This window comes from Plectropomus leopardus, chromosome 13 (assembly GCF_008729295.1).
Source record: "Plectropomus leopardus isolate mb chromosome 13, YSFRI_Pleo_2.0, whole genome shotgun sequence".
NCBI classification, from domain to species: Eukaryota; Metazoa; Chordata; class Actinopteri; order Perciformes; family Serranidae; genus Plectropomus; species Plectropomus leopardus.
The window spans coordinates 13,061,490-13,089,457 of record NC_056475.1 but is presented as its reverse complement, the minus strand read 5'-3'; the positions used below and the strand labels follow the sequence as shown (position 1 = coordinate 13,089,457).

Here is a 27,968-nt window from a genome sequence, read left to right as displayed (position 1 = left end):
ACCTTGAATACAGTTAGAGGTGATTCCACTCCATTCCACTTCCCCTGTGCATTATACAGTATCATCCCTCAAACTCTATCACTTCTCCAACTATACATCTGCTCTGTAATCTTGTTTCCTCATCACCTCTCCCCCTACACTGTCTAAAAACCTGCAAACCTTGTAATATATTTTGAAATACCACCTTGAGAGTGAGGTATACGATTCATTTTTTCGGCTCATGTATGCAATGTGGGATACAGAATAAGAAATCTCGGGTATAAACTGCATTTTGAATCAGCAATGTATCCAACGATGATGGATGCCTAAAGTTTGACTATTTGCACGCTGGAATAAATAAAACTTAAATTACCACTGTCTTAGAAGACCTGGATGATTGCCACCTTGGCAAGAACCCCCATTAACTTCTCTCAAAAGAAACTAAAGGAGATGAGATACGATTCAATACGATACGATACGATACGATACGATACGATACGATACGATACGATACGATACGATACGATACGACACACTTTATTGTCCCCTTTGGGGAAATTTGTCTTGGACTGCTGAGATAATGCTTCCACACTTACAACAAGAATAATAATAACACCATGACATTAGAAACACAACAGCCTGAACAAAAAGAACACCAGATATACAACTGCACATAGTCCCACTACCATCAGTTCAGCACTGTTTAACACATCATAATCCCATTTACATCAACTGCAGTCATACAACTGCTACCTGTTACAAACTGCTGAAGATGTTAGCTGTTCCATTTAATTAGTAACTGGCCAACAGCCATCTTTTCCTCACAAGAGCATTCATCGGCATCAACAGCTGTCATCACACGAGCGAGAAATTTCCTTATACTCACTTGACAAGCCATTAATTAATTGCTCTGAGCAATTGCCTTTCCACATTTCTACAACAGTATGTTTACTTCTGAAATGGCAAGTAAGTGTCTGCAGCAAAGCAACAGGGGAAATTTTAAGCACTAAGGGAAATAAAAAAACAACAAGCCTTTTAGCACCTAATAGTGTCAAGCTTTCTCTTTCCGTTTTAATCCTGTCTTCCATAAATGTACCATTTTCAGCTGTGCACCATCACCACCCTGTTCACTCCTATTCTTCTTCTCTTTAATCAAGTGACAGGTTGGCTTTCAGGACGCATCAGCAATTTCTGGGCAAGACGTTGTTACTCAGTGCAGTCACTTAAAGCAGGTCTTTGTAATACAGAAACTATAGGTGGTAAATCCAACTGCTATTGTTCCAGATGATAGTGACTCCAGGAAGATATGCCCAAAGAAAAATTTTGAAGTTTTGTAAATCTCTATTATGTAAATAAATAAACACCACTGAATTATGAGGGCGAAACATGGTTACTTTCACTACCTTCTTAGGTTTTCTATCCTACCCTGTTTGTTCTGCCTGGGCTTTAATCAGATGGTCCTATTTTCCTCCCACCTCCTTCTTTTGTAATTTTTGTAAACTTTCTTGTTCTGCTTTTTCTTCATTGTATACTTACAAGTTGATCTTATTTTTAAAAAGCTGGGAAACCAAGTGCTTGGATAAAGGTAAGTAAACATAACTATTAGTTTTAATTTATGTTCATTTCATATCCAAGTGTAAAGTTTACTTGAATTGTAGTTGTTAATTTTTTGAAGTTGTTGCAATTAAACCAAGTTAGTCGGACTTATCTAAACAGTTTTACGATGGCTGAAGCTTGATTGAGTACTGATATTTGTGATAAAAACTGCATGACATGGAGTTATGTTTCAATCTTAAGTTAAGTCAAAGAGAAAGATATTTTAAAAGGCTTTTGTGGATTTGTTTTGATCATATTATTTTCTTGTTGAATGGCATTTTGCTAAAATGAAAATATTCCTGTGATAAGCTTTATTTATCAAATGCAATCAGATTCCTAAATACTCCTGAGTAAACAAATTTAAGTAAGACTGATTCAGTTTGATTAAGTTGCTATCTCTTAGAAAAAACAAGTTAATTTCACTTGTCATTTTTAAGTTGACTTCATAGAATGAAGTAAATACAATTCACCATCTGACACAAACACATTGATCATCAAAATCTATAACTATTCTCATATTGTGTTGTATTGACAGTGAAGCAGACAGGGAAATATGTAAAAGTCGATATGGGAATTATACGCCATAGCATGCTCAACAGAAGATAGTACTTTAAGTAAAACATCATATTTGATTGAGTAATTAAGCCATGAGATGACTTTCAAGCTAGCACATTTTCCAGCCCCGTCCCCCTTTATTCCTGCTTCTCTGAGCCTTCTCCTCTCTCCTCCTTATTCCTCCTACAACGTTCCTCCCCAGTCATTTGCTGCTTATTAGAGAGTCTTTCTGTCAACCTTGTCCCATCTAATTCTCACCCAATTACAATCTAAATGAACCACAGGGCTGCTTAACTTGCTTTGCCTCTTCCCATTGTTTAATTTGTGACGGTAACAAACTCTGATTAGGCCTCCGTAAAGGTTCATAAATTAAGCACTCAAGGCCGAATTAATCACCATTCCCTGGGAAGATAAATGGGCAATATTCAATTTTTCCATATGGATCCTTCCGACAACAATAATACACTGTGCAAAGTAGAACACTCAATGGCAATGACCACATATTTTACAGACTGTGGCATTTTGACCAGGGACGGCTGTGCATAAGCAGCCAATGAAATATCACTTGCTAAGAATTTCTTACTAAGCTTAAAACCTTTAGATGCAATGTTTGCAATAAAACAATATTCACAAGCAGCATCTGCATTCCAGAGGTAAAACTAGGTCAATTTGATTAATGTCATTGACTCAATGTGAGGAGCCTCGACGATACAATAAAAGGTTTGCCAAAGAGGGAGCGAATGAGTGAAAATAAAACTGATTGAAAGGACAGGTAGAGCAAGAGATAAAGACATAGTACAGAAGGTAAAAAAGAAAAGGGTTACTAAAAAAATCAAAAATTGAATTGGGGAAAAGCAACTAGCCAATGGCTGTGAAAACAGACAATCCCAAAGAGCTACACTGATCCCCATCCAAGGAAAAGGAGAGCAAAACAAGAAAATGAAATGCAATTGCCCGATTTTGACAGTGGATCTAGTTAAGCATACAAACAGGCAGTGGATAATTAGTCTCAAGAGGGAAATCAGCAGAGACTAAGTGGGGAAAAAAGCCCACAATATTAAAGCGCCTGTCCTCAAATGACAGGGCAGACTGGTGGAGATTTTAGCCCTTCCTTCACCTCTCTGCTGGATTACTTTTACTCTAATATACATAGTGTGATATATTTTAAAAATATCAATGAATTAACCCTTCAAGTAGTTTACATCATTTCGTTGACATGTGCAACACAAACAACAGATTTAAATCCAAGTGTATGTATATATATATATATATATATATATATATATGTATATATATATATATATATATTTGATTTTGTTGCAGAAGCTGTGATGGACTATTGACTAACGGGATGCCCATTGAGTCCTGTAGACATCATACTTTTTACATATTTGACACTACAATCAGCATGGTTTCAAGGTGGATACCCAAGGTTATGGCCAAAAACATGTTTTATGAGGTCCACTTGATCTTGACCTTTGACCACCAGATTCTGATAAGTTGATTCTTGAGTCCAAGTGGACATTTGTGCCAAAGTTGAAGAAACTCCCTCAAAGCCATCGTCAGATATTGCATTCACGAAAATTAGATGGATGAAAGGTCACAGTAACCTGTACATTTGAACACCAAAATCTAATCAGTTAATCCTTGAGTCCAAGAAAATGTTTGTGCCATATTTGAAAAATTTCCTCAAGGTTTTTTGAGATATTGCTTTCCCAAGAATGAAGCAGATGAGGTCACAGGGACCTTGACCTTTGATCACAGGGACCTTGACCACAGCTGATCATTGAGTCCAAGTAAATGTTTGTGACAAATTTGAAGAAATTCCCTTTGAGCGGTCTTGAAATATCACTTTCACTAGAATGTGCTGGACAGACAACCCAAAAACATAATGCCTCTGGTCTCAGCTATATCACCAGCACAGAGGCATAATAAACTATTAAATTACAAAACTATGTACTAAGAAAAAGCATATGTTTACAGCAAAACCTCTCAATGAAAACAATAAGATTAAGGCCCTGATTAGACAAAGCACGTTTTAGTCGTCTGGGGCGGCCTTTTGGAATGGTTTTCAATGAGAGTGAAGCGTTTTGCTCACTGCTTTTTTTCATTGCTGAGTGCCTCTCATTTTCCGCTCTATGCGCTTCAGCTTTCTGCAAGAGTGCCCTCAACACCTCAAGTTAAAAAAAAACTTCAGTTTCGACCAGAAAAGCACCTAGTGTCATCAAATTGGAGGAATTAGTAGGTGGGCCCTCTGTGGCACAGCACATGGCTTGTATTAAGCTACAATGTTGTTCTAGACAAGCTACAAGACATATCTTAGCAAGCTGGAGCCTTAATTGCTGTCTAATGTTTTACCAATCATAATTAGGCTCAACAATTGATGGCAGACTTTGAAATTGCCCCTGACTTATCGTAAAATATGCTTTAAATTGATCATTATCCAAGCCCCCTTTTTTCCCATGTGTCCAGTCCCCAAGTTCCTTCCACTTATCCATTCTTTAATGCAGATTTAAAGATACAGATCTGTGAGTTTACTTGACAACAACATAGCAGCTTGCAATAAAAAAAACAAAATAGAGAAAAATGCAAGAAAAACTGCTTTGTCTGAATGGAGCAGGCTCCACCAAAAAAGGCTGCGCAGTGCACCTTGTGTTTTCTAACCTACCAAATATGCCATCTAATTGAGGCCTAAAAGTAGCTTCCAAAAAAGGAGAAATTTAGATTCCAAAACCAGTAAAACTAAAATATAAAGAAACAACGTCCTTTGACACTGTCCAAAGATGTCATCATGATATACTGACGGATAAATGCTCATTGGTAAAACCTGCTCAGGTTATGTGGAGAGAGGGAGCCCAGACAGAAGCTATTAAATGCCAAGCATTAGTGAGATACAGCACTGCATCTTGCTGAATCCCCAGTTATGAATAATGTTCTTGTCAATTATAGTATGTTCTGTCAGCAGTGTTGCATTCACTAAGTTATACCCCTTATCTTGGTAGGCTGACACTGTCACCCAGGCATACACACAAACAGGAGCACACAAATACATTTACAGACGACCTGAAGAGAATAAATGATATCACAGACATGAACAACTGATTCTCATGTTAAGACATTAGCACGTCTTAACATGCATGCATATAGAACCACAGCTCACACACCAATAGACAAGCTGAATACATTATAACCTATAAAAATCTGTTTGCATAAACAATATTCATAGAATGATAATTTGTTGGACCAAGCAAAGTAAGATGAATGGTGCTGTCATATAAAAACTGATCTTCACAGTAGAAGGAGGTTGTGCTCTTACTATAAAAAAGTGTCTGATTAGGCTGCTGGCTCCAATGTGTCCATAGTGGATATCAATAAATACTATTGTATATGCACATAATATTATTTTCTAGGGCTACTGTGTGCAACTTGTATTATTGTTTAAACTATTACCGTAAATTAACAATTAAGTGTCACAGAGCTCATTGGGCACTAATGCATTTCTTACTGGTTTCACAGTCACTGTACCGCATAAGGCAGTGGTTGCTGTTTCATGCTGAACACATTTATCATACACATGATAAACACACTGCTGATGTAAAGAGGTGACTGTCAGCCACAATCATGTCCCATTATCACCTTGTCTATTGCAATGACTCATTCTGAGACCCGACTAACATCAGTAAGCAGAAATGAAGTGTCTTAATAAAGAAATAAAGGCCTGAGAAGTTGCTGGTTTGAAAACCCTAAAATCTCAATAGTGACAGAAAATGAGACTCTTTTCTGCTTGTCAGAAATCAAGGGGCTCTAGAGAAGACCTAATTATTGTTGTTCAATGGCCATCAGTAGATGAACTGTTCTACAAGGGCCTTTCCCCCATGCTGTACAAGCGAGCCTTCACTTTCACAGAACAGGAGAAAACCCACACTGACACAGGGGAGACCCCCTCCCCCGAAAAATGAAGCAAAGAAAGATCACAAAGTGCAGGTAGATTTCCTGTTTGGTGAGTATATCTCAGAAGGGTGCCCACTACACAGGCAAGAAAATATATACCAACATATCCACATCATAAAAAAAATGCTGTTTTGGTGTCATTTAGGAACTCACAGCTCTGCTGCTCTTGTGCTGTCTGTGTCACATATACACAGTGCTATCAGCTGATCCACTAAACCATCACTTGCCGTTGGTCTGCTGCTAGGTAACGTGCCTTTATAAGGTTATAAAATGATAACAAGGATTTATTGCCTCCCATTGTCAACAGCAGTGCATTTGCTCAAATTCTTCCACTTTTACCTTTCACAATAAAAGCCCTAGATATATACACTGCATCACTGCTTACCAGAGGGAACTTGCTGCTTAACATGCTGAGGCTGTTGCTTCAGATTTTGCTCTGGATTCTTCTATCCAACATAACACATTATTATCTTAATAAAATATACTAAAACAATTGTATTTGTGAAAAAAATGGCAATTTAATATTTTGGACAGTGAAAAATATGCTTGGCTGATGGATTTTGGCCAGTGAGTCAAAAGTTAATATTGGACACTGTATGCAGAGCATTGCAACTGTGTAAAACACTAGGATTAAAATACTTTGTCACTTGGACTTTGAACGGTTTACTGTATGTAAAAACAATGCCATGACCTTCAATCCATCGTTTTCCTATGACTATATACTGTTTTTCTGCATCTACATGCTTCAATGCTATTGCACAACAAAAGCTACTGTGAAATGCTTGCAGTTAAGTTGTTTAGTTGGTTTTTTTTGCTATCTTACTGTTTGCTTTTGTCAGCCCCAGCCCCATCACACTTGTGTCCATTTCTGTTTTACATGGACATAGGTCAGCATCATCAGGATCTTTGAGGCTGAGTATAATGGCAAACACCTGTGACAAAAACACCTCACATTGTGTTTACCATCAGGATGTGTGTTACTGCAGCTGAATTATAAGAGGCAGGTGAGGAAACCACACTGAACTAGAAAAGCAATTATTACTTAGAAAGGTACATTTCTGCACATAATATAATGTTAAAATTAAATCAACCAACAGACATCCAGAGGTTTAAAGAAAAATGTTGCACTAGATGCTGAATACTGAACAGAAATCCTCTGGGGTCATGTTTAGGTCAAACAGAAGCAGGCAAAGAGAACGCTGCACTGCGAGCAGAGAAACAGCACTTTACAGAGGAGATAAAGACAACACATCTTAATGGGCCTGATGCTTACAGAGGAAGTCACTTGTCAAATAGGAGGCATTCAGCCCTGGAAATTACAGTTACAGTTACAGTAACTTGCACACAAAGCGCTCAGTTTCACTGTCATGCACTACAATACGGAAAAATACACATAACAGCAGACAGAGAAAAACATATATGAATGCCTAGGCCATACACAACATGGACTAAAAAGAAAAGACTTAATCTTCGCGAGTGGTGCCAATGCAGCTACATGACAACACCTTTAACAACAACTCAAACTGATGTCAAATAGCTGAAGTGCTAGATGAAAAAGCCACTGGAGTAAAGAAAATAAATAAAAGGATTTGGAGCAAAGCTGCTGGTTGCCAGAGATGAAATGTAACACTAAAGATCATCATCTCAGCAACAACATGTGCCTGTACCAACCGAAGACTAAACAACACCCATAGTCCATGATTGCTCTGACAACAATTATTTCAGAATTGTTGTGAAAGATTTTATTTAATACAAAATTGAAATGCAGGTTCTTTATCAGATGTAGTGGTTATTATGTGCAGCTGGAGCTTTAATAAAAGCACAACAAGAAGACTGAAAAATACACAACTCTCGGTAGGGAACCGCAGCAGAAAAAAATATTTATCAGTATTCATATGGTCTGAAATCAATAGAGATGGATAAAAATAACCAAACACACAGCACGAATCTGGTGTCAAAACTTCAAACACCAAGTTTTGAACTTCACCTCAGTGCACTCCACTAGTTGTAAAACTTCTGCAAGGCACTTGAACACAGAAAACCAAGATATAAACCTAAATATCCCTAAGCCTAAGACCTCCTTTACACTTTACATTAAAATGTGTTTTAGGTCATTGGATTGCAATCAGATCCTGAACATATGAAAGTACAGTCACCCAAAGAGGCACCGAGGACGGATTGTAATCCATTCGGCCAAAACCACCTACGGAGGTGGTCAGAGATGCATTGTAACCACATTGTACACAAGCTGAAGCTGTCTGATCACTGTCTTTACAATCAGGTGGGCTGGTTTCTACTCGTGGACTTAGCTGTTTTTCCTAACTGGCTCTAATGTATATAACTAAGACCCTGTTTACACCAGGTATTAACATGTGTCTTGAGTGATCCAATCAGAAGAAGACAGCACTAAATATGGGTGTAAACAACCACCAAGACCCATTGAGATCCAATCACGCAAACCACTTGCCGAGGCGATCTGGGACATATTTCACGACATATCTTTTGTAGTGTAAATGCGAAAGCATCCTGACGCACCCCGACAAGGACTAAGACATTGATGCTGGCCGTGGTGGTTGTTTTGGTGACAAAGGGCTAATGCACTCACTGGTCCATTTTATAAGTACGACGTGACCGTCCATCATTTTGCCCTATGGAAGGAGACATGTTAATTTCTGCTGAAAATTGCTTACATAACTAGCGAGCATTAAAGTGAAAGTGTGGATATCATAGAGGTGTGTTTGATCCACAGATACTCGATAACCGAGGATGCCTCATTAAAAGCTGTGCCAATGATATGAAATGATATTTCTCATCTGCATCTCTCCCCTGCATACCGCCGGCTCGTTTGAAAGTGTAGTAAACATTGTGTTGATGGATGAAATATGATTCAACACAACTCTATATACAGTAAAAATGTTATGTTTGTTCCTTTTTCTGACGTTTGTTTTTATCTGCTAGCTTAATTTCTAATATTAACCGAAGTCAGTTGTTTCCAAATTTTACAAATATATATTGCAGATATATCTTGAACATCCACTTGTGTTCGGATCACCAAAACGCATGTTAGTTTTTTGTTTTTTTTTATTTAAGTCTCTAAAAATGCAAACAATATCATGATGTGCACTCTGTGTACTTATAATTTTTAATAATAACGAAAAAATCTTTTTATTCTTATCATAACAGTTGTTGACAGGTGGCAGCAGGGCCAGTTGAACTGCATTCTGTTGTCTGAGCTGAAAGGAGTGATGGAATCTCAGTCTGATCTTAATGCTGACACTTGAAAGTCACATATAGGCTAGGTGTAAATGTAATCAAGTTAAATCATATCTTGATACATCTAGATACAAGACACATTTTAATTCAAGGTGCAAAGGGGTCCAAGTCACTACAAACACATCACCTTGTATAAACAGTTTAGATTTATTCAACTTAGTATTGGTACTATTATAACTCTTGCTGTGACAGCTGTAATGTATACTGTGGAGCAGATTAGTTGTTAATCATCATGTTAGGGATATGATGCCCTGCTACTTCTCGCTACTAAAGTCTCAGCAACTAGACTTTATGTTGGGTTTCAGAGTCAAACATGTGACTGATCTTCTTTATAGGATATTAACTGTCTGAGCAATCACTGCAGTGTAAAACAGCCTGAGGCCCAAGCCAAACAAACATTACTTTCATCATTTCTGACAGGGGACTGAAGATGCTTGACAGCTGAATAATTATTCACCTGACAAATATATTTCTCAGCTTATAGAAGACTTGCCACTTGGAATGAGTGATTTTAGGTGCTTTTACTTTCTGTCTGTTGAGTTGGGGAAGAATGGCAGGACACAGTTGAGTTGAGTTTCACACTTAAAAAAATCCACCTTTTAAAAAAAAAAACAACTACTATACTACTTTCTCTTATATGGTGTTGAATGCAGATGAATAGACAAACTAATGCCTGCCAGTCCCACTTCCGATTTGTAGATTATCTCTTGGCATCTACTGACAACTGAAATGCTTTCAAAATTTAAATCCGACATGCTTTCAAACACCACCTCGGAGGAGAGTGGAGCAATAAATGCGATACAATAACAAATGGGATTTTTCAGATTGTCACAGTTATATCATCATTAGAGGTCTTCTCCATAACCGGCTGCATGGTCCATTTTATGAGAGCCATTTAGATTTGAATTACTGCCCAGCAGCATTTCCCAGCAATCAGAAAACCAAAGTGTATGCCAGAATAACAGCAGAAGAAAAAAGAAAGATTTTGTCATGGAGCACAACATGGCATATTTTGAAAAATGCTGTTTGGTTTGAACACAGTAAGTGTACTCACATTGATCGATGTTCCCGTCTGCTTTCCCCTTCTCCTGCAAACAGAGAGCACACACAAAAGTGGTTATTACAGGCTTGGAGGAGTGAGACAAAAAACAGCCCTTTCTGCAGCTTTTTGCACCATTTGTTACTGTGCCTTTTCCTCTTTTCAGGGTTCAGAGAAAGACGACACAAAACAAAGGTGAACAGATGGAAGGAGTATGGAAAAGAAAAGGACAGAGAGACAGGGGGAGTGAGAAATACTCTGTGGCAGATGACTGGAGAGAAACGAGAGGACCTTTACAAAGGTGGATCCTACAGTCAATTCCATCACCCTAATTGGAAATACACTCCCAACAGGCTGCGAGATGGCAGTTGTCACCACATTGTGCTGAAATGTTTATTAAGATGTAAAACAATTGATATCACAAGGATAAACTCTGATTTATTTGTCAGTCCTTATTGTGAGCGTGATATTGACATGCAGCTTCAAATTTATCTAAATAAATGTCATGTTCATCCATGGCTCTCCAAATGCGCTATGTGTGGATGTGATTGGGTGACAAAAAAAAGGGCAATCATATCCAGCTGAGAGGATCAAAAATATGAACATTCAAAAATAAAATAAATAGCAAGGACGCACAATATATGGTGGCTGATATCCAACTGGCTGATAGTTAATTAACCGAGGAATTGAATTTAAACAGATCATTAAAGCATGGCTACAGTTAAATCAGCGTTTTTTCATGGTGCTTTTTGCCTCTGCCTTTCTCTCCTCTGCTCTGTTCTGGTGCGGACAGTAGAGCAACTTCAGTGCTTGAAGTTTTATTTTACTAGAGCTGACAACAACAATTCTCATTATCCATTAGTACAAGAGAATCTGCCAGTAAGGAATACTAGTAAGTAAGTAAGTACTACTAAGTACTAGTAAGGTATCAAACACCTGTTTAACAAGCAAAACATCAAAAGTTTGGGCTCAAGTTGCATGACTAGGACTTGAGTCACACTCAAGTCACAAATTTGATTACTCTAGACCTGACTTGAAAAAAATCGAACAAAGCCTCAGCTTGGACCAATAACCCATGACTTCACTTGGACTTGAGGCTTTTGACTTGAAAATACTTGATACCTTCCTCCAAAACTACAAATTTCATTCTGTTGTGGTATTGGTTAATAGTTCTATATGCCAAATGCAATGCCAGCACTATCATGATTTTTGTACATATTATCTGTTATTACTCTGTTGTTATAATGGCACTGTATATGGTGAAGAGCACATCAGGACTTGTTTAGGACTCAAAACTCAAAGTTTAGTACTTAAGACTTGTAAAACGATGAATTGGTCCTGCTTCTGTGAAACATAAACTTGCAAAAATGTGACATGTTTGCCAGTTTGTTTTACACAGCCATTCAGAGCTAGATACACTCAAAGATTATTGCTAGGAAGAAGCTACAAACATGCAATAATTGCGAGAAATGGTTGAGATAATTAGCTATGTATTTAGCTATCTATCTATTTAGCATTATAAAAATAAAATGTTGTAAATGGAAAATGTTTGGTTTGTGCAAGTTTTGAATAGTTACAGCTATGGACCGAAGTTTACTGCAACTCAGTGGACATAAAGTTTGCTTGTTTTTTTTTGTTTTTTTTTTTTTTTGCCTTTGGAGGTCTAGCTGACCTGCATAGGTTTGTGTTTGTGTGCAGAAACTAAGCATTTTGGTGTGTATTGTGTGCTTGTTAGCCACTGATCATTTGTGTTTGTTACAGCACTGTGACTGCATCTCGCTCTGCATAATGCATCTGAGCTTGAAACATAATTTAACGTAAACTGTAGAAACAAAGGATCAACATGCCGTTTAAAAATAGAACAGAAGCAGGTCTTCCAATGTAACGCAGCTTCTGAAGCAGCCAATATGTGGCAGCAATTGAAGTGTTGTGACATTTTGCATTCTTGTCCCTCAGTGTGGATGTCACTGGTAATGAGGCTCAGTGATAAAACATGTGAGTCTGCAAGGCCTTCTTGGCTTCCCAGGAGACTGTGAGCCTCACGAAAAACACAGCAGTTTTAGTGCCTCCTGTCACTGCCTCCTCCTTTGTCTCTACATCTCTATCCCTCTCTGTTTCTGCCATCTGTCCATCTTAATTGCAGACGTGCTTCCTCATGATGGCAGGATAAAATTGAGTGTGCTCATCAGCACCGCCTTCCATCATCTGGAGTGCTGCTGTTTGATCAATTGATTAGAGAATCAAACCAAGCATAGAGGTGAAGGAAAGGCTATGTGCTTCTTTCTAAAAATACTGTCCTCTCTTTCTCTCCAGGGTTCTTTTTGTCACTTTCCATTATACATTTAGCTTGAGGGGACGTTTGTGATGTAAAATAATCATATAGTAATAATTGAAGGCAACTATCATATCACTTATTAAGAAGTAAAACAAAAGTAAAACCAAAACAGCTGGCCGGCTGCACTATAGGTCATAAACCCCGCCCCCTCCATGTTAGCATATGGGAGACATTAAAAATAAAAAACTAAGGTAGTTCTTATCAGGCTAAGATTTGTTCAAGTGATCATTTGATGATGATTGATGATTGGTTTGGTGTTATCTAGTTATCTGATGCTATAAAAAGGAATGTGACATCCTGATTGACAGCTGTGTGTATCAATCGGTGTGCTTAGGATCAAATGTTTGTAACTGGGTCAAACCGGTGTATGGGCAGGAAACATAGACTGTATATAAAGATGGAAAACATTAGATGGAAGAAGTAAAAAAGTATAACATTTCAGTCTCGATCGCCCCCTGGTGTCTGTCTGCAGTACAGGTCATAAAGCCCGCCCCTCCATGTTAGTGAAGGGACAATGGCCAAACTAAAAACTAAAAGTACACGCCAAATACATTTTTTCCCAAAGATGATTTCTGTCACTGAAGGTAATTCTAATCGCCATGTGGGCACGTCGTCCATCTTTATATACAGTCTATGGCAGGAACTAAAAAACGTGGCTCCACTTCCCAATTGTGGCTGCACAGACTATGGCTCCAAGTTATGTCACCAGTGCAAGATGACAGTGCCAGTGTCTGGGATTTTTTTGGTTTAATTTTTGTAGAGAAGGTGGAGATGTATCTTTATGACAGTCACTGTTTCACACAAAGTTAATTATGATGTAGGGCTGGAGGATATGGAGAAAATCAAATACCTCAATATCTTCACCAAATACCTTGTTATCAATATTGTGACAGTATTGTAGGGATTCAGAAAATATTAACAGAAAGATATTTTTGATAAATAATCCAAAATCTCAGTCGTTATCTAGTGTCATATCATACTATCAATATAATATTAATATTCCCAGCCCTGATTAGTATTTGTATTACTCACTTACATTGCATCACTTGCATTTACACTCTCAATGGTTGGAGAAATGTAAATAACTACCACCAGAATTTCATTTGAGCAAATAGGGCAAACCCATTGGGTTTCAGTTAGGGGAGGGTATAATGCTTTTCTTTGTCATAATTCCTTTGTGGTACAGGCTGATTAGATGGGTGTATTTTTACATACAACCTGCCCAGTGCAGTTAGGATTATGTGATAAAAAACCGTCAGGGTGCTGAGAGATGCACAAAAGGCAAGACAGGAGATTCAATACCTTCTAACCTCTTGAGCCTGTGGCTGGTTTTGTTTTGACTTAAGCTCCATTAAATTCCACTCTAATACCACAGTCACTATCTCAGGCATGTCATGTCATTTTTATTTTCAGGACAGGTTAGGGTGCTATCGAATGGCTTTTAATGTAAAACCAATTTTAACACAATTTGCATCCAGAGGGTTGACGCAGATCTAACCAACTTAACCTCTGAATAGCAACTCATATGCACGGTTGGAAAAATGTGTCAGCCATGTTCTTTTTATCTAATGTATGTATAACACCTGAGAGTTAAGAGACGACAGAGTATTATTGCACATATGGCCGGACCACTTACCTATATATGCGAGACATTTGCTACATTTGTAATATATTTGTGATAATTTTCTCTTGGTAGGTTGAGATCCTAGGTATGCCATCTGTTGCTATGGTTACTGCTTTAATATCTTGCATAATCATTTAGAGTAGCAGTGAACTAAATTGAGCGCTGTTACAAGATTTTAACCCTTTAAACCCTAAGCACATTGATGTTATTTGTTTCAAAACATGGGGGGAAAGTCAATGGGCATCTTGGAATTAAAAGTTCCAAATTGCAATAAATTTATGAATTTGCGAAAAAAAAAAAAAAAATTAAGCACAGATAAAATATTTAGAGTAAAAAAGGGAAAAAATGGGGAAACTGCTTTTATAAATTTGAAAATTACATATTTAAAATTTTTGTTACAGACTTTTTAAAAGCTTTTTTATTGCACTTCTTACTCATTTCTTATTGTTAGGTCATTTCTTTTATCCTTGCTCATTACCTCCTTCCATGTTTTGAAAAAGGCAATCTACTCAGGTTTCAAAGGATTGAAATCTTGTTACAGCACTCACTTTAATTTACTACTGCTCTAAATGATTATGCACAGTATGACAGTGGCAACAGAACGCATATCCATGAGTTTAATCAACTACATGCAAACTTTGAAAAATATATGGCAATTTTAGTACATCTTTCTTGCATGTATAGATGTGTAAGTGGGTGGCCCTATCTATACATGCAAGGTTTTAAGACTTGTGAAAGGCATCTGAGCAGCACAAGAAAAGTGATGTTACTCCAGGTTTCAAAGGGTGAACAGATGCATGCCTGGCAATCACAAACCAATATTTTCTGAGGCTTTGTCATTGCTTGGCAAGAGTTGGTCCATTTGAACCTCTGCTATGGCTTTACACAAAAAGCAGCCATGTTACTGTGAGCTAAATTAAAAGAAAAATACCCTCCAAATGGCATGTTAGTGCAATGTCATCAATGTCACTGTGTGTCTCAGGTTTGCCTGTGTTACTGGTTTTGTGGTAGCAGGATTTTAAGTGTACAAAGATTGTTATAGCCTCTTGACAAAAAAAAAACAAGTGCAAACAAATCTCAGAGCGCTATATGCCTCCATCTTGGATGCCATTTAAACACCCACACAAAACAAGAATCTGACATCGCTGCCACAGAGACTGACATTTTGTGGGCATGCAATTTAAACAGCAGGGCAATTCAAGCCAAGATGTGTCTATTACAAAGAGTGCTTGAATATGCTTTTTCTCCTCGCTCTCATATGTCCTGCTATGCGGGCCCTCTTCATTCAAGGACCCATATGTTTATATGTGCCCACTTATACTCCCTCCATCTCTTTCTGGCCCTTAATACCAGTCAACAACAAAACCCTCTGCTAGGTACTAGCTGTCTGAGTGCCAACACAGTGTTTCAATATTTTTGTTAAATACCAGCTTCAGTTATAGTCTGATATGAGAAGCATTTGATAGTTTGACCTTTTTAAGATACTGCCTGATTAGAGTGAGGAAGCAGCCAGAGGAGGAACAGAAAAAGAAAGCTGAAATATCAGTGTTCACAAGAGTTCATCTTCATACATTTAATATTTATTCCCTGATATCTGTTGCTTAGAATGAAGGGATCTGTCTTATCTAACAGTAATTCATCAGTGCATCAACAAGCTAATTAATGGGCTAAATGAAAGGGAGCCAAAGAAAAAAATACACTGGCAATGCATGTAAATTGTAATACCTTCACAGGCATAATTTTGATTTATCCTAAAATAAAGCTAAAACCTGACAAATTCCTGATGTTTTTTTGCCTCTGCGTCATTAGCTGGAGTGGTTTCATGTTTCTAGTGATGCTCACTGGCACAGTCTGTCCTCTAAACATCCCCATTTATTCAAATTTGTCCCTATCTTCTACAGAAAAAGTGATAAACAACAGCTTCAATAACTTTTAAACTTTTTATATAGTACCAGACAGAATTTTTTTAACTAATGTGCTAATCGCCTTCCTACAGAAGGCACACAGTAATAGATGGAAACCATTTGCTACTGCCATGCAACCACAACCACAGAGTTATTATCTAAAATATGTCTGGGTGATAAAACAATGACGATAATTATCTCAATGTAATTTTCCTCAATAAATATATATTTTTTCAATTGATAAATCCTTTGTACAAGTAAACCACCCATGCACCAATAGAGGGGGTCAGTAATGCACCTTAAAACCAAAGTGCTAAAGACCGTCTGTACAAAGTTTGACATGCAGCTGACCACAATTAACATTTCTTCTTCTGGTTATAATTTTGTTTTTTAACAAAATTTGATTATATTTGTTTTGAATCTACCTCAGATTTATGAAATTTTCTGCTTTTAGGTAAATGTTTGTCATGGTCTGACAGTAAAAAACAGTTTAAACGACAAATAACCACATAATTTCTTCAACTTTTGCTCAGGTGCGAAAATCATCCTTTAAACTAAAGAAATAATGATTTGACTTTTTTGCTAATAATTATGCATACTGACCAATACGAAAAATGTATAGCATAATAACATTTTTAGCCATATAGTCCAGCCCTAATCTCAAATATTTTTCTATGCATTAATTTTCTTTTTCTTTTCTTTTTTTGTTTATCAAAATAATTCTAACTGCACTTTAACTATTGGACAGGTCAGGCGTTGTTCACTTTTTGTGAACCTCAAATATCAGATTCAAAAAAGGGGGAGATTTCTTTTAGCTGAAAAGAATACTGACCTTCAAGAGCAAATGATAATGCTAATGTCTAGACTTGGATGCAGTGGGCTCAGGACAATATCTGCCTTAATTCATCAGGCTTTGCTCTTTTAATACAAAGTCCAGACAACATGAGCGTCGCAGTAGAGACGTCTGGGGGTTTTGTGTTGTTGTTGTTTGCTGCCTTAATGTCTGGTTATGACTTATCACCTCTATTCGTCTGCGTCCCCATCATCTCTACTTTTCTCTCATTGCTGGGGCCCATTTTCACCCACTTCTCCTTTGTTAAGAAAATCCCCATTAATGTCTCTCATTTCACATTTTCTACACGGTCTCCTCCTGGTCTTTTCTCTCTTAATTTGTCTCCCCTTATATTTCGGTGGAAAGAAAAAATAAGATCAAATAAAATACATTATTTTTACTGTTGTATATTTTTTTTAATCAAAGTTCTGTTTGCTTTATAACCTGACAACATCTTTTTACTTGAAGTTTTATGGCACATCGGTTGTATTACATTTTAACTGTCAAGTATTTTATATACAGCCATCCTATGCCCTGCTACAACTACCCTGTTTTTTGTTTCTAATGTTTAGATATGGCACATAAATCTGGATTTTAAACAGCTCAAGATCATACAAAAACCTTTTAAATTGCATACTTGCAGTCAGTAAAGCACTATGTGTGTGCCCAGCTTTATAACACGCTAACTTCATACTGCATTAATACATAGCAGGTGCCTCAGTAAAACAAAGTAGGTACTTAAATTTACCAAAGGGTTGTACTGGGCACAAAAAGTACCACCCTCCACTATAGGCAAATTATAGTAGAGAGGAATATCATTGCTTCATATAGGCAAACACTGCACATGTTCTGTATGCCTGAAAGGTTTTCCTCTGCTTTGAGTTCAAATTCTCAGGAGACAGCCTGAGAAATTGTGAAATGACCCTCTGGGACTGCAATGAAATAAAAACTAAAGCTTTATGGGTACAAGTCATAATCAAAATGTAAATGTAGTGAGGGGGTAGCACCACTATCCAACATTTAAAACACAAGAGAGGAACCTGCCCTCATGGAGAAAAGCCTATTTTTATTCTTTTCATTGTTCCTGCATTTTTTCTCAATTCATACAATGCATTACCCTATTACCCCCAGAGCTTTCATCCAAAGAATACCCTCTTTCTCTGTTACTGAAAATCCACTGAACCACTCCACTCTTCTCCTTCTTCACAGAGACCACTCCCAAACCAAATTACAATATCATTGTCACATATGCAGTATCAAAGCTAAAAACCCTAAATGCTCATCACTGCTGGCTGTCACTATTCTGTGTCAATTCTCACCACCAATACAAGAATCCAGGACCAAGACTGCCACAGCATCAACCACAGCACATTATCCCAGCTACACCTGCACCACCGCAGCTCAGTGTTAAGACAGTGTGTACACTTAGATGTCTAGAGAAGCATTAAGGTATGTAAATTAGCATGTACTGATACATGAAAATAATATTGCAGGTAGCTTATAATAATGCCATGTGGATATTACACAAGATACCTAAATGGTGTAATACAAGTGAAATGTTTATGGTTGCAATATTAACTGCAGACAGCCAAATGCTTTTTAAGTTACCACTGTTAAAGAAATTGAATTTTGTTGCTAATGTTGTCTTGTCCTTTACATATTATCATATTATTCAACAATACGGCCTTGTGCAGACAAAAATTGTGAACACTGACCAAAGTTTATTTAGAATAATTCAGCCCTTCCAGGATTTTGAAGGCAGGTTTTGTGATTTTTGCAGCCTAAAAAGTATGTTTGGGGGTAAAGTGTTTTTTGTTTTTTTGTTTTTTTGCAACAACATTGCAGGAAAAAAATGAAATTTCAGAAATAGTTGCAAAATTGAATTAATTATTATGAACACTCAGTGTTAGCAACAAAATTAAAAAATATATTGTTGATCGTGGGGGATGAGTTCAATTCGAAATCACAACCTACAGTATTTGGATAAAGTTGCTTGTGAAAAATAAGGCATGGCAAACTCATTTGACCACTATTATTTCAATGTGCCAAATTTAATCAACATTTATAGTCTGCTACCATGAGCCTTTATTTTAATAAAGAATTTGGTTGGATTGGATTCAGATTTGATAGGCAGATTAAATAATGAAATCAGATTCAGTAAGTGGTCCCGTAAACATCCTATATTTCACAATTCTTCTCTTAAATCAGTCCCTGCATCTCTGGCACACTTTGGGCACTATTACAAAAGGAGATGAATTACTGTAATACTTTTGGTAAAATACATTTAAAAAATGACTGTGCATCTAATTAGTCTGTGCTCATATTGTACCAAGGCTGCCAATAACCGAGTGTGGATTTGTCAGCACAATGCAGGCACCTTGGTCTGTCCGCAGGTATCCAAGCTGGCCCCCAAGAAGTTAATGAGAGGTCAGTATTAAAATGCCTTCTTTTTTGCTTCATTTCTTACTTTTCATTTTCAGTGTGTTACATCCCTCAGAGATTCCATTGTTTCTTTGTTTACAAATTTTATATTGTTTTGCAGGGATTCTTGATACAGAAAAAAAACAGAAATCTGGCACAACTTATTTGTTCCCAAAGGCTTTGAGAATGCATCCTGCATAATCATGTGAATTCACGGATTTGAACGATTCGCCCCAGGGTTGACTTTAAATTCTGGCACCAATTGACAGCTTTTTAAGTTCCAATTCTGGACAGATAGACGGAGAGGGGGAATGCCTGGGAATTAGGTTGTTTTTTTTTTTTGAGTCAAGGGATTTCAGGGGACAGAACCACCAGGGCAAAATTACATTGCACAGCCTGGTGCCAACTTGGCAGCGCCAAAAATGAGTCAGACTTAGAACAGACCAGGGGGTGTACATGCTTCATTTCACAAAGAATTAGGACGACCGAGGCGCTGTGTGATATGTGTCTGTCTGTGCATATGTCTTTCTGACAACCTGTTAGTGCTCTATGTTTCTGTTACACGGAGAGCATTTGTAAAAAGGCATCACTCTTGCTAGAGTAAGGACCTGTTTGCTCAAAGGGCAAGTCTTTTTCCCTCACTTTCGCCGAAGAATCGACTTGTGTGCCATCATGATAGATGCAACCACATAAGCTCATTCAGAAGCCTGCCCAAAAGTATTTAAGCAATTATCTCAATACTGTTGTAAATAGATAAACAAACAAAAGCTGGGTTTTTAAATGACATGCAAACAAAAACAGCAGGCAGATGTACAGCTACTTGCTTTTTATTGTTAGTTGTAACCATTAACTAAACTACAACAGACCAAATTAAACATAGCAGAGTAAAGTGTATAATGTTAGATGCACAGCATGCACCTCTCTGCATGCATTCATCCACTATTGTACTTCAGCTAAGCTGAATGTCCAAACTACACCCAACAAAGTTATTGTCTAGAGTTTTGTGTGTAAAAATGGCTTTACAAAGACACATTATCAGGGAGTACAAACACAGACAGATATACTCCAATGGTCACGATCTCACAATATTTTCAATCAGATTTTCAGATAGTTGATTTGTGAGTTGTAGCACTGGTCTATTATAATGATAACTTAAGTTTTTCTATACATTATTTCTCTGTTTTAAATTAATTCTATGCACTTATCTATGGCTCTGTCCGAGAGCTAATTTAGTGACCTGGTTCATAACAACATAGTAGCCATTGATGCTTACAGGATTTCAGAGTCAACTCAGACATGAACTAAACTTTTTTTTTAATCTGCCCCAAATGCAACACATAAGTGTTACTGTGAATGGAGTATCCTCAGTTTCTCTAAACATTTCAGACTGATCATGAACAATAACATTAACCACTTCAAACAGCTCAGTACAACACATGCAGTGTTACAACACAAGTAACCACAGCAACGCTGAAAGTCCTAAGCACCAGTGGCCTCCGTGCCTTTGCAGTGGAGATTTTGAGAGCCCATCAGTGGCGGCTTATAGTCTGTTACTTCTGACAAACAGCACTGCAGGCATGCACAATGTCATTGTCCACACTTGCACTGAGTGGTTACTGTCAGTCAGTGTCCCTCGTGTCACCACACCACATCTCTCAAATCACAGCACCTCTCAGAGCAGTTGGACAAATAACATCACTATACTGTAATACAGCCTGAAAACCCAAGACAACACTTAGAATATTACAGTATCCAAAATCTAAAATGATGACTTACCAGACTGTTTAAACTGTTCTATTGTTAGTCAGTCACTATATACACAATACTACCAATTACTTATCAAAAATCCCATAGTGTAAATATTTGGAGAAAGCAACTCTAAAAAACATTTGCAATATTGATATCAAGGCATTTGGTCCAAAATATTTTTGATATTTTGATTTTCTGCTTGTCACCCAGCCCTAGAAGTGGGGATCCGAACACAAATTGAGGATGTGCTCTCTCTTTAAAGTTAATAAATAAAGTGGAAGGTGTTTTTTTTTTTTTTTTAAATGGTTGAAATCTGTATATGCAGAGGTTTAAATGAAAGATATTCTGGCATTGTTTGTTCTTGCTTGCTTATGTTTGACTTGACTTTTATGTGGTGTTGTTAAGAAATATTAAACTTTTACATTCAAGGATTCAGCGGCTTTGACAAGCTTAAAAAGCAACCTCACAAAAGTAAATTACAGAACGCATGAACTGAATCTGAAAGATTTCAGTATTTCTTTTTATCTTGACTGAATGTCTATGACTAATGCTGGAAATCACCAAAAAAAATATTTTAACACTGTAAACTAGACCTGTCTAGCCCTTGGCTCAACATATTGCTTGCAATATTTGTCACTTAATAAACTTTTGATCCCATAGGTATGTGCAAAAACAGTCAATAGCAGTAATTTGGAGGCACAGTAGAGGTCTTTAGGCAGGCACTATTCAATTCCACGGACTAATAGATTCTGTCTGTCTGCTAGCATGACCAAATGGTGTCCCTGTGATTTTCACACAGTAATTATTAACCTCTAATCCTCACTGTCTGCCCATGTCTCCTCCTGTCAATTTCCTATTCTCTTCAAAGTGAGCAGAGAGACAGAGTGGAAGTGGAACATAAAGAGTAAAGATTTCCCCATCACGCTGCAAGGTAACTAAACCACTGTGGCCCTAGTCTTTAAACTGCCTCAAGGCTATACAGAGGTCCTTCCTTACATATAAAAATACAACTCAGATCATTCACAAGCTTGCAAACAGCAGGGCTGCATCAAAATCTGTCACAATAGATATCTCATTAAATGTATTCCAATATGTTTGTGTTTTCCATTAGTTTGTTATTTAGTGGGTCCAAACTTGTGAAGACATCTAATCTATAAACAGTGCTTTCATTTGATTTTGTTATCCCTGTGGAAGGCTAGCAGTATTACAGGTCCTTCTCTGCCCAATTCTGGGGCATGAACTGTTGATTGTACGGTGTTTAAAAACACAAACTTGGCTTAACAAAATATTTGTCTGTGATTATTTTGTTGCTGATACTTTTCACAACGATTGTTTGTTTTGATTTATTTTGCGTTTGAATAATATTAGCTTTATCTTTCATGCTAAAACAATCCTTTATTCATATTATATCTAATGGCTGAACGGATGTTCAACTGGATTATAATGCTACATTATAAAAATAACAAAAGGTTGTTCAGACTCATGCAAGAGGACACTTTACCACTGTGCAGTAACCAGGATTCTCGGAATAATGAATGTTACACTAACATTAAAGAAAGTAATAACAAAGGGCTGCTCATTAAGCTATTTAGTATATACGAAATACTTGAGTTTCACATAGTATCTTCTTACCTTATATGACTTTCAACCTAACTTATGCATGCCTGAACATATCATATCCCACAAAAGTTAGAGACAGTACCAGACACTTAACTGTAGGTTTTTGGTTTTTTTTAAATTTCACCAAATGTAAGACTGATTTTTGGACGTATCATTCGTTTTTCTCAGGTCGCGTGCAGCATTAGATGTAGTATTAGGTTTAACTACATTTTGCCACCAGGTATGCGCAAAGTTCAGTGGTAGGTTTTAATATTTGTAGGCTAACATTATAAATGAGGACTTTCATGCTTAAGTTGCTTAAGTTTTTAAAGAAGTCAAGTCAATTTGCTCAGATTTCAAAGGGTTAAACTAGGGCAAGATATAATATGTTTTGACGATAGCGATTTCACCAGTTATGAAACAGTAAGCTAACGCTACTATAAACGTTCAACACCGGCAAACATTTAGCAGAAAACAGTTCAGTTTAATCAGCAACTTACCCGCTCTCGCGTCCTCCTGTATGCTAGTTTTCAAGACATTTGGTCGAAAAACATCCGCTGGTAACCACATCTCCATTGGAAACACTCACTAACGTAACTTTAAGTCCAACTGTCTGATATATTGGTCTCTTTTTTGAGTAGCCAGTCTGTCTTTCACAGATGTTTACCCTGATATAAGAGCATCCTAACGCTAACCAAAATAAAAACGTTCCGAAATGGTGAAGGAATAAGTTAATTTAGTCGCTAGTTTTAGTCACCGCTGTCCTCCATCCAGGAAAACATCGTTTGAACGGCCTTACAGAAGCTTCAACGAATGGTCTTCAACAACCACCTACCACTGACCTTGGTAGACGCCCATCAGTAAAATGAACCAATCAGCATCGACTATTTTCATTATTTGAATTTGATAAGCCAATCAGAACAGCGAATCTCAACCGCACCCCCGGTGTATTTGATTGATAGGTGATGTCATCCAGAGGTAACGCTGAGGGGTTTTTTTTTGACACAATTGCAATTGTTCCCATACTAGAGAAATATGAAGCCAAATGTTATTGGAAAATTTAAAACATTTAAAATAATCACTAAACATTCATGGATATTTGTCGGGCTCGTGATAGTGCTAATTTATCACTTGATTTGGCACTATCTTCTGGATGTTTGGTACAGCATTCACTCAAATCATACCTACGTTTTGAACTTAAAATCCGCTACAGGAATTTCAGCCTAATTGTCGAAGTTATGATGGGATTAGGCTTACTATATCTGAAAAATTAGATGATGAGAAAATGTCTCTGTGTTTACGCCTGGATGTAATATTCAGCATGTTTGTTTCACAATGTCCCCATGGACATGCATTAGTTATTCATAGTCTTTTACTTATAAGCAATTGAATATAGACAGTGGAAATGGGAATCACCAGCGACCTCAAAATACGATATTATGGTGATTCTTAAGTCATGATACAATATTATTGCAATTTAAAAGTTTTGCAATATGCTGAATATTTCAGTAACATATACTGATATATAATGGGATTTATTACCTTTTTTTGTTTTTAAACTGCAAAGGAAAGCTTTGTCTACATCGGTTTTATCCAATAAGATGAAGTTCACAGTGTGTTCATCTCATTTCAGTCATTTTTATTGCACCAAAACATATCTTGTGGACTGAAAAAATCGGCTTTATGATTCTTGTAGGTAAAGAAACGTTTAATTTGTATTTACAATATCAATTATTTCTATCATTTTTTTTTTTTTAAATCTATACATGAAGTATGTGTATTGATGCAACATTGCCATGCAAAATATCACAATACTATGCTGTAATGATTTTTCCTCCTCCACAAATAGTTAGGTATACCAATTATAAGTTTTAAAACACACAAGCTGACTTCTTCTGTCTCAAGTCGCAGCATAAGAGACATCAGTGCAGGAGTGCACCGTTTTACAGTAGCCAAATTTTACACTAAATGTGTTTTGTTTGACTATTTTTATCCACTTTGTGTACTTTGCAACCCTGATTTGATTTATGGTTGATGTGATTGATTTATGTCACTGTAAGTGTTCCTCTAGCTTGATAGAGAGTGAAGGTGATGTCCTCAGTGGGAAGCAGTACAGTGTGTGGATATGAGTGTGTAGGCCTACATGTGTGAGTTGCACAGGATATTTACCATGGAGTGAAGTTCCTGGGAGGAAGTACGTGACATTGTGGCTGTATCAGCGCTGCTTCGCCTGCTGCTCTTGTGCCCTTCAGCCAGCCACCACCCCGAGGTTCCCAGCAGAGCGGCCACAGCCACAGCCCAAACACCCAGGCTGCCCATGAGTGTCTACCTGAGAGGAGAAAGTAAAATCACAAAGCACACAAAGTCCTTAGACTCACTTTGTTGTACAGACTGCAGCTTCCAAAAATAAAACAAGCTCTATATAGTCCTCTTCATATTCATAGGGGGAATGAAACAGTTTTACATGAGCACTGTAAACTGAAACACAATCCTCCTCATATGTTTTGTTGTGAATATAATTAAATAAGCTATGTCAATTTTGTCTTGTTGTGTATTATTATGTAACCTTAACTGTACAATGAATCTTCACCTGGACTTTGTGATTACAATCTCCTGTAATCCTATTTGTATGCAAATGAATTTTAACCCTTTCTTTCATAGTGGTCAACACGGTGGGCAGCAATTTAAACCAATGTTCTTGTTTAATGCACAGGTTTTGATGATAAAGTTGCATATTAACCACTACAGTGGATCCAAGAGCATCATGCCATCCACTGCCACCCACAGGCCAGGTGTTGTAAGGGTAACAAAAATCTCTAAAAATCAAGATGTCCTACAGAGTTAAATTCAGTTTTCAATTTTATTTATAAAGCCCAGTTTCACAAATCACAATTAGCCTCAGAGAGCTTTACAAAAACCCAAAAAACTTTTACATGGAAAAAAGCTCAGGAAATCAAGAAATGTTGTGCAGTTCAAGAATATCTTGCCAATCCTTCTAAGGTAGGAGGACCTTAAAGGTAAATAAAATCTGAGGACATCAAGTAACATTTAAAGAGTACTACAGCGAATAAAATTGATCCCATAGGTATGTGCAAAATCAAACAGTCAATAGCAGTAATTTGGAGGCACAGTAGAGGTCTTCAGGCAGGAGCTATTGAATTCCAAGGAGTCAAGAGCAAGGAGTTAAATCAGCAACAGATGGGGGACAGAAGGGAGGAGAAGAAAGAGAGAGGGGAGAGGCTAAGGAGTCAGGGTCAAAGGTCAAGGCTTTTGCATTGCATTGAACCATATTATAATATGTTAATATACATTTACAACATTAAAAATAGATTTTATAGTTTCACATCATATGATGAGTTGAATACTTAAATGCATGCTGTCAACTAGAATGGACATGGACATATAAAAAATCAACTTCATTTTTATTTTTTTCACACTTAAAGAAGAAAAAAACTTGACTGAGGTAGTCATACATAATCGTAGTTGTGATTCAGTTGTCAAAAATTAACATCATAGTGTTGTCTACAAAGAAGATGGAGACAAATGAGTTGAAATCACTTTCAAATAATCGCATTATGTGTTTTAGAGTGTATATCATTTAACCACTGTATTGAACAGAATTTGCTGCACACTGTCTGCAGGTTAAGACAGGCGAGAGCGTTCAGACAGCCTTTTTTCAGTCACTATTTCCAGGCATGACATGACAAGAGAAGATATATTGGCTCAAAAAAGGTAAATGAGGACACACATTACCAATAAGTCAATAATGCTGTGTTTAAGGTATTTCTTATTGTGTAATTTCCAATCTGTCTAATAAAATCCTGTGTTACTTACAGCTGTCTGAATTTCAAGAGTGCATACACCAACACCTGCATAGACCAACACCTGAAACAATGTTAATGCATGCACACAGTTTCACGCAGTGGAACAAATGCTCTATACACCAATCATGCAAACACGCACACGTGCATGAACACACAGCATAATACAGCTACTGAACATCAAAGCCCACACACTGATGGGGATAATTATCTGTAATACAAAGGACACGGAAAATCTTTTGATGTCAACAAAGAGACAACCCTCTGAAGTCGCAAATGGTGAAGCGTGTATGAGCTCAGGAGATCAATTTCACTGCTGTGACACATACACACTCGTGCACACGGAAACACATGCAAACCTTCAGGAAAAAATACACCAAGCATCCCGACTGTACTGTTGTGTAGAACGCTAGGGAGTAAAAAGCACCTGAAGTAGCTGCACCTCAACTTTTTTTCAGATAATAACTAGTTCCTTTATTAAATTATATGAAAAATGGCAAGCAGGCATTCTAATTAAATATTTAAATGTGTTTTAAATGATACTGCTTTAGAAAACCTAAGCTCAGGAGGGAAGGAATCAGCCAATAATTCATTTCAAATATATTAAGATAAAAGAAAAATCATGTTCATGAAAGGATGATTTTACATTTAAGTGCAGTACAATACATGAAAAAAGCAAAACACAGATTGATTATATAGCAGTGTCTTGAATTGGCAGAAGTCTCCGATATTTGGGAACAAAGAATGAATACTATCTTTATTAAACTATCAGTAATTGCAGGATTATTGTACTGGGTTTGTATTGTATTACACTGGTGTTTCTGTTACTGTGTCCAGCCTCTGCAGTGACCAACGACCTCCAGAAAAACTTTTTCCCTGATGAGAAATATTTATTAGACTCTCTCAAAGCATCAACTTGTGTGTGGTCTTACCAGCTGATGCAGGTCTTTATAGTTACACTGTGTGACACGGCAGTTTGTCATGTGTGTGTTATTGTACTTTCAGGTAATGTGTTTATTGCTTTTACTGAGGTCTTATACTTTATTATGTGACTTTATTGTGTGTTTTACTGCAGAACCAGTCTGAAAACAAATTTCCCTCAGGGGGCCATAAAGTTTGCGATTGAACTGAAACAAGGGCACAAAAACACATCATGCATCTCAAACAGTGCAGGTGTTTATGGTGTTAAACGTCTGCAGCAGCTCTTCACTAGAATATTGAATATTAAAAGCGTGCCGTGATTCACCTTGACCTGCAATCGCCCTGATCCTGCTCGCTGAGAATAAAGTG

At 37.2% G+C, this 27,968-nt stretch overlaps 1 protein-coding gene across 1 annotated transcript in view; it reads right to left on the bottom strand.

Annotated features, from left to right (window-relative positions):
* Positions 1–25,176, bottom strand: part of fstl4 (follistatin-like 4) — a 216,503-nt gene extending 191,327 nt beyond the window's left edge. The window contains exons 1-2 of the mRNA XM_042499286.1: positions 25,027–25,176; positions 10,409–10,442 (exon numbers count right to left, since the gene is read on the bottom strand). Coding sequence (XP_042355220.1) covers positions 10,409–10,442; positions 25,027–25,176 — 184 coding nt within the window. The remainder of the gene's footprint in view (positions 1–10,408; positions 10,443–25,026) is intronic.
* Positions 25,177–27,968: the final 2,792 nt, after the last annotated feature.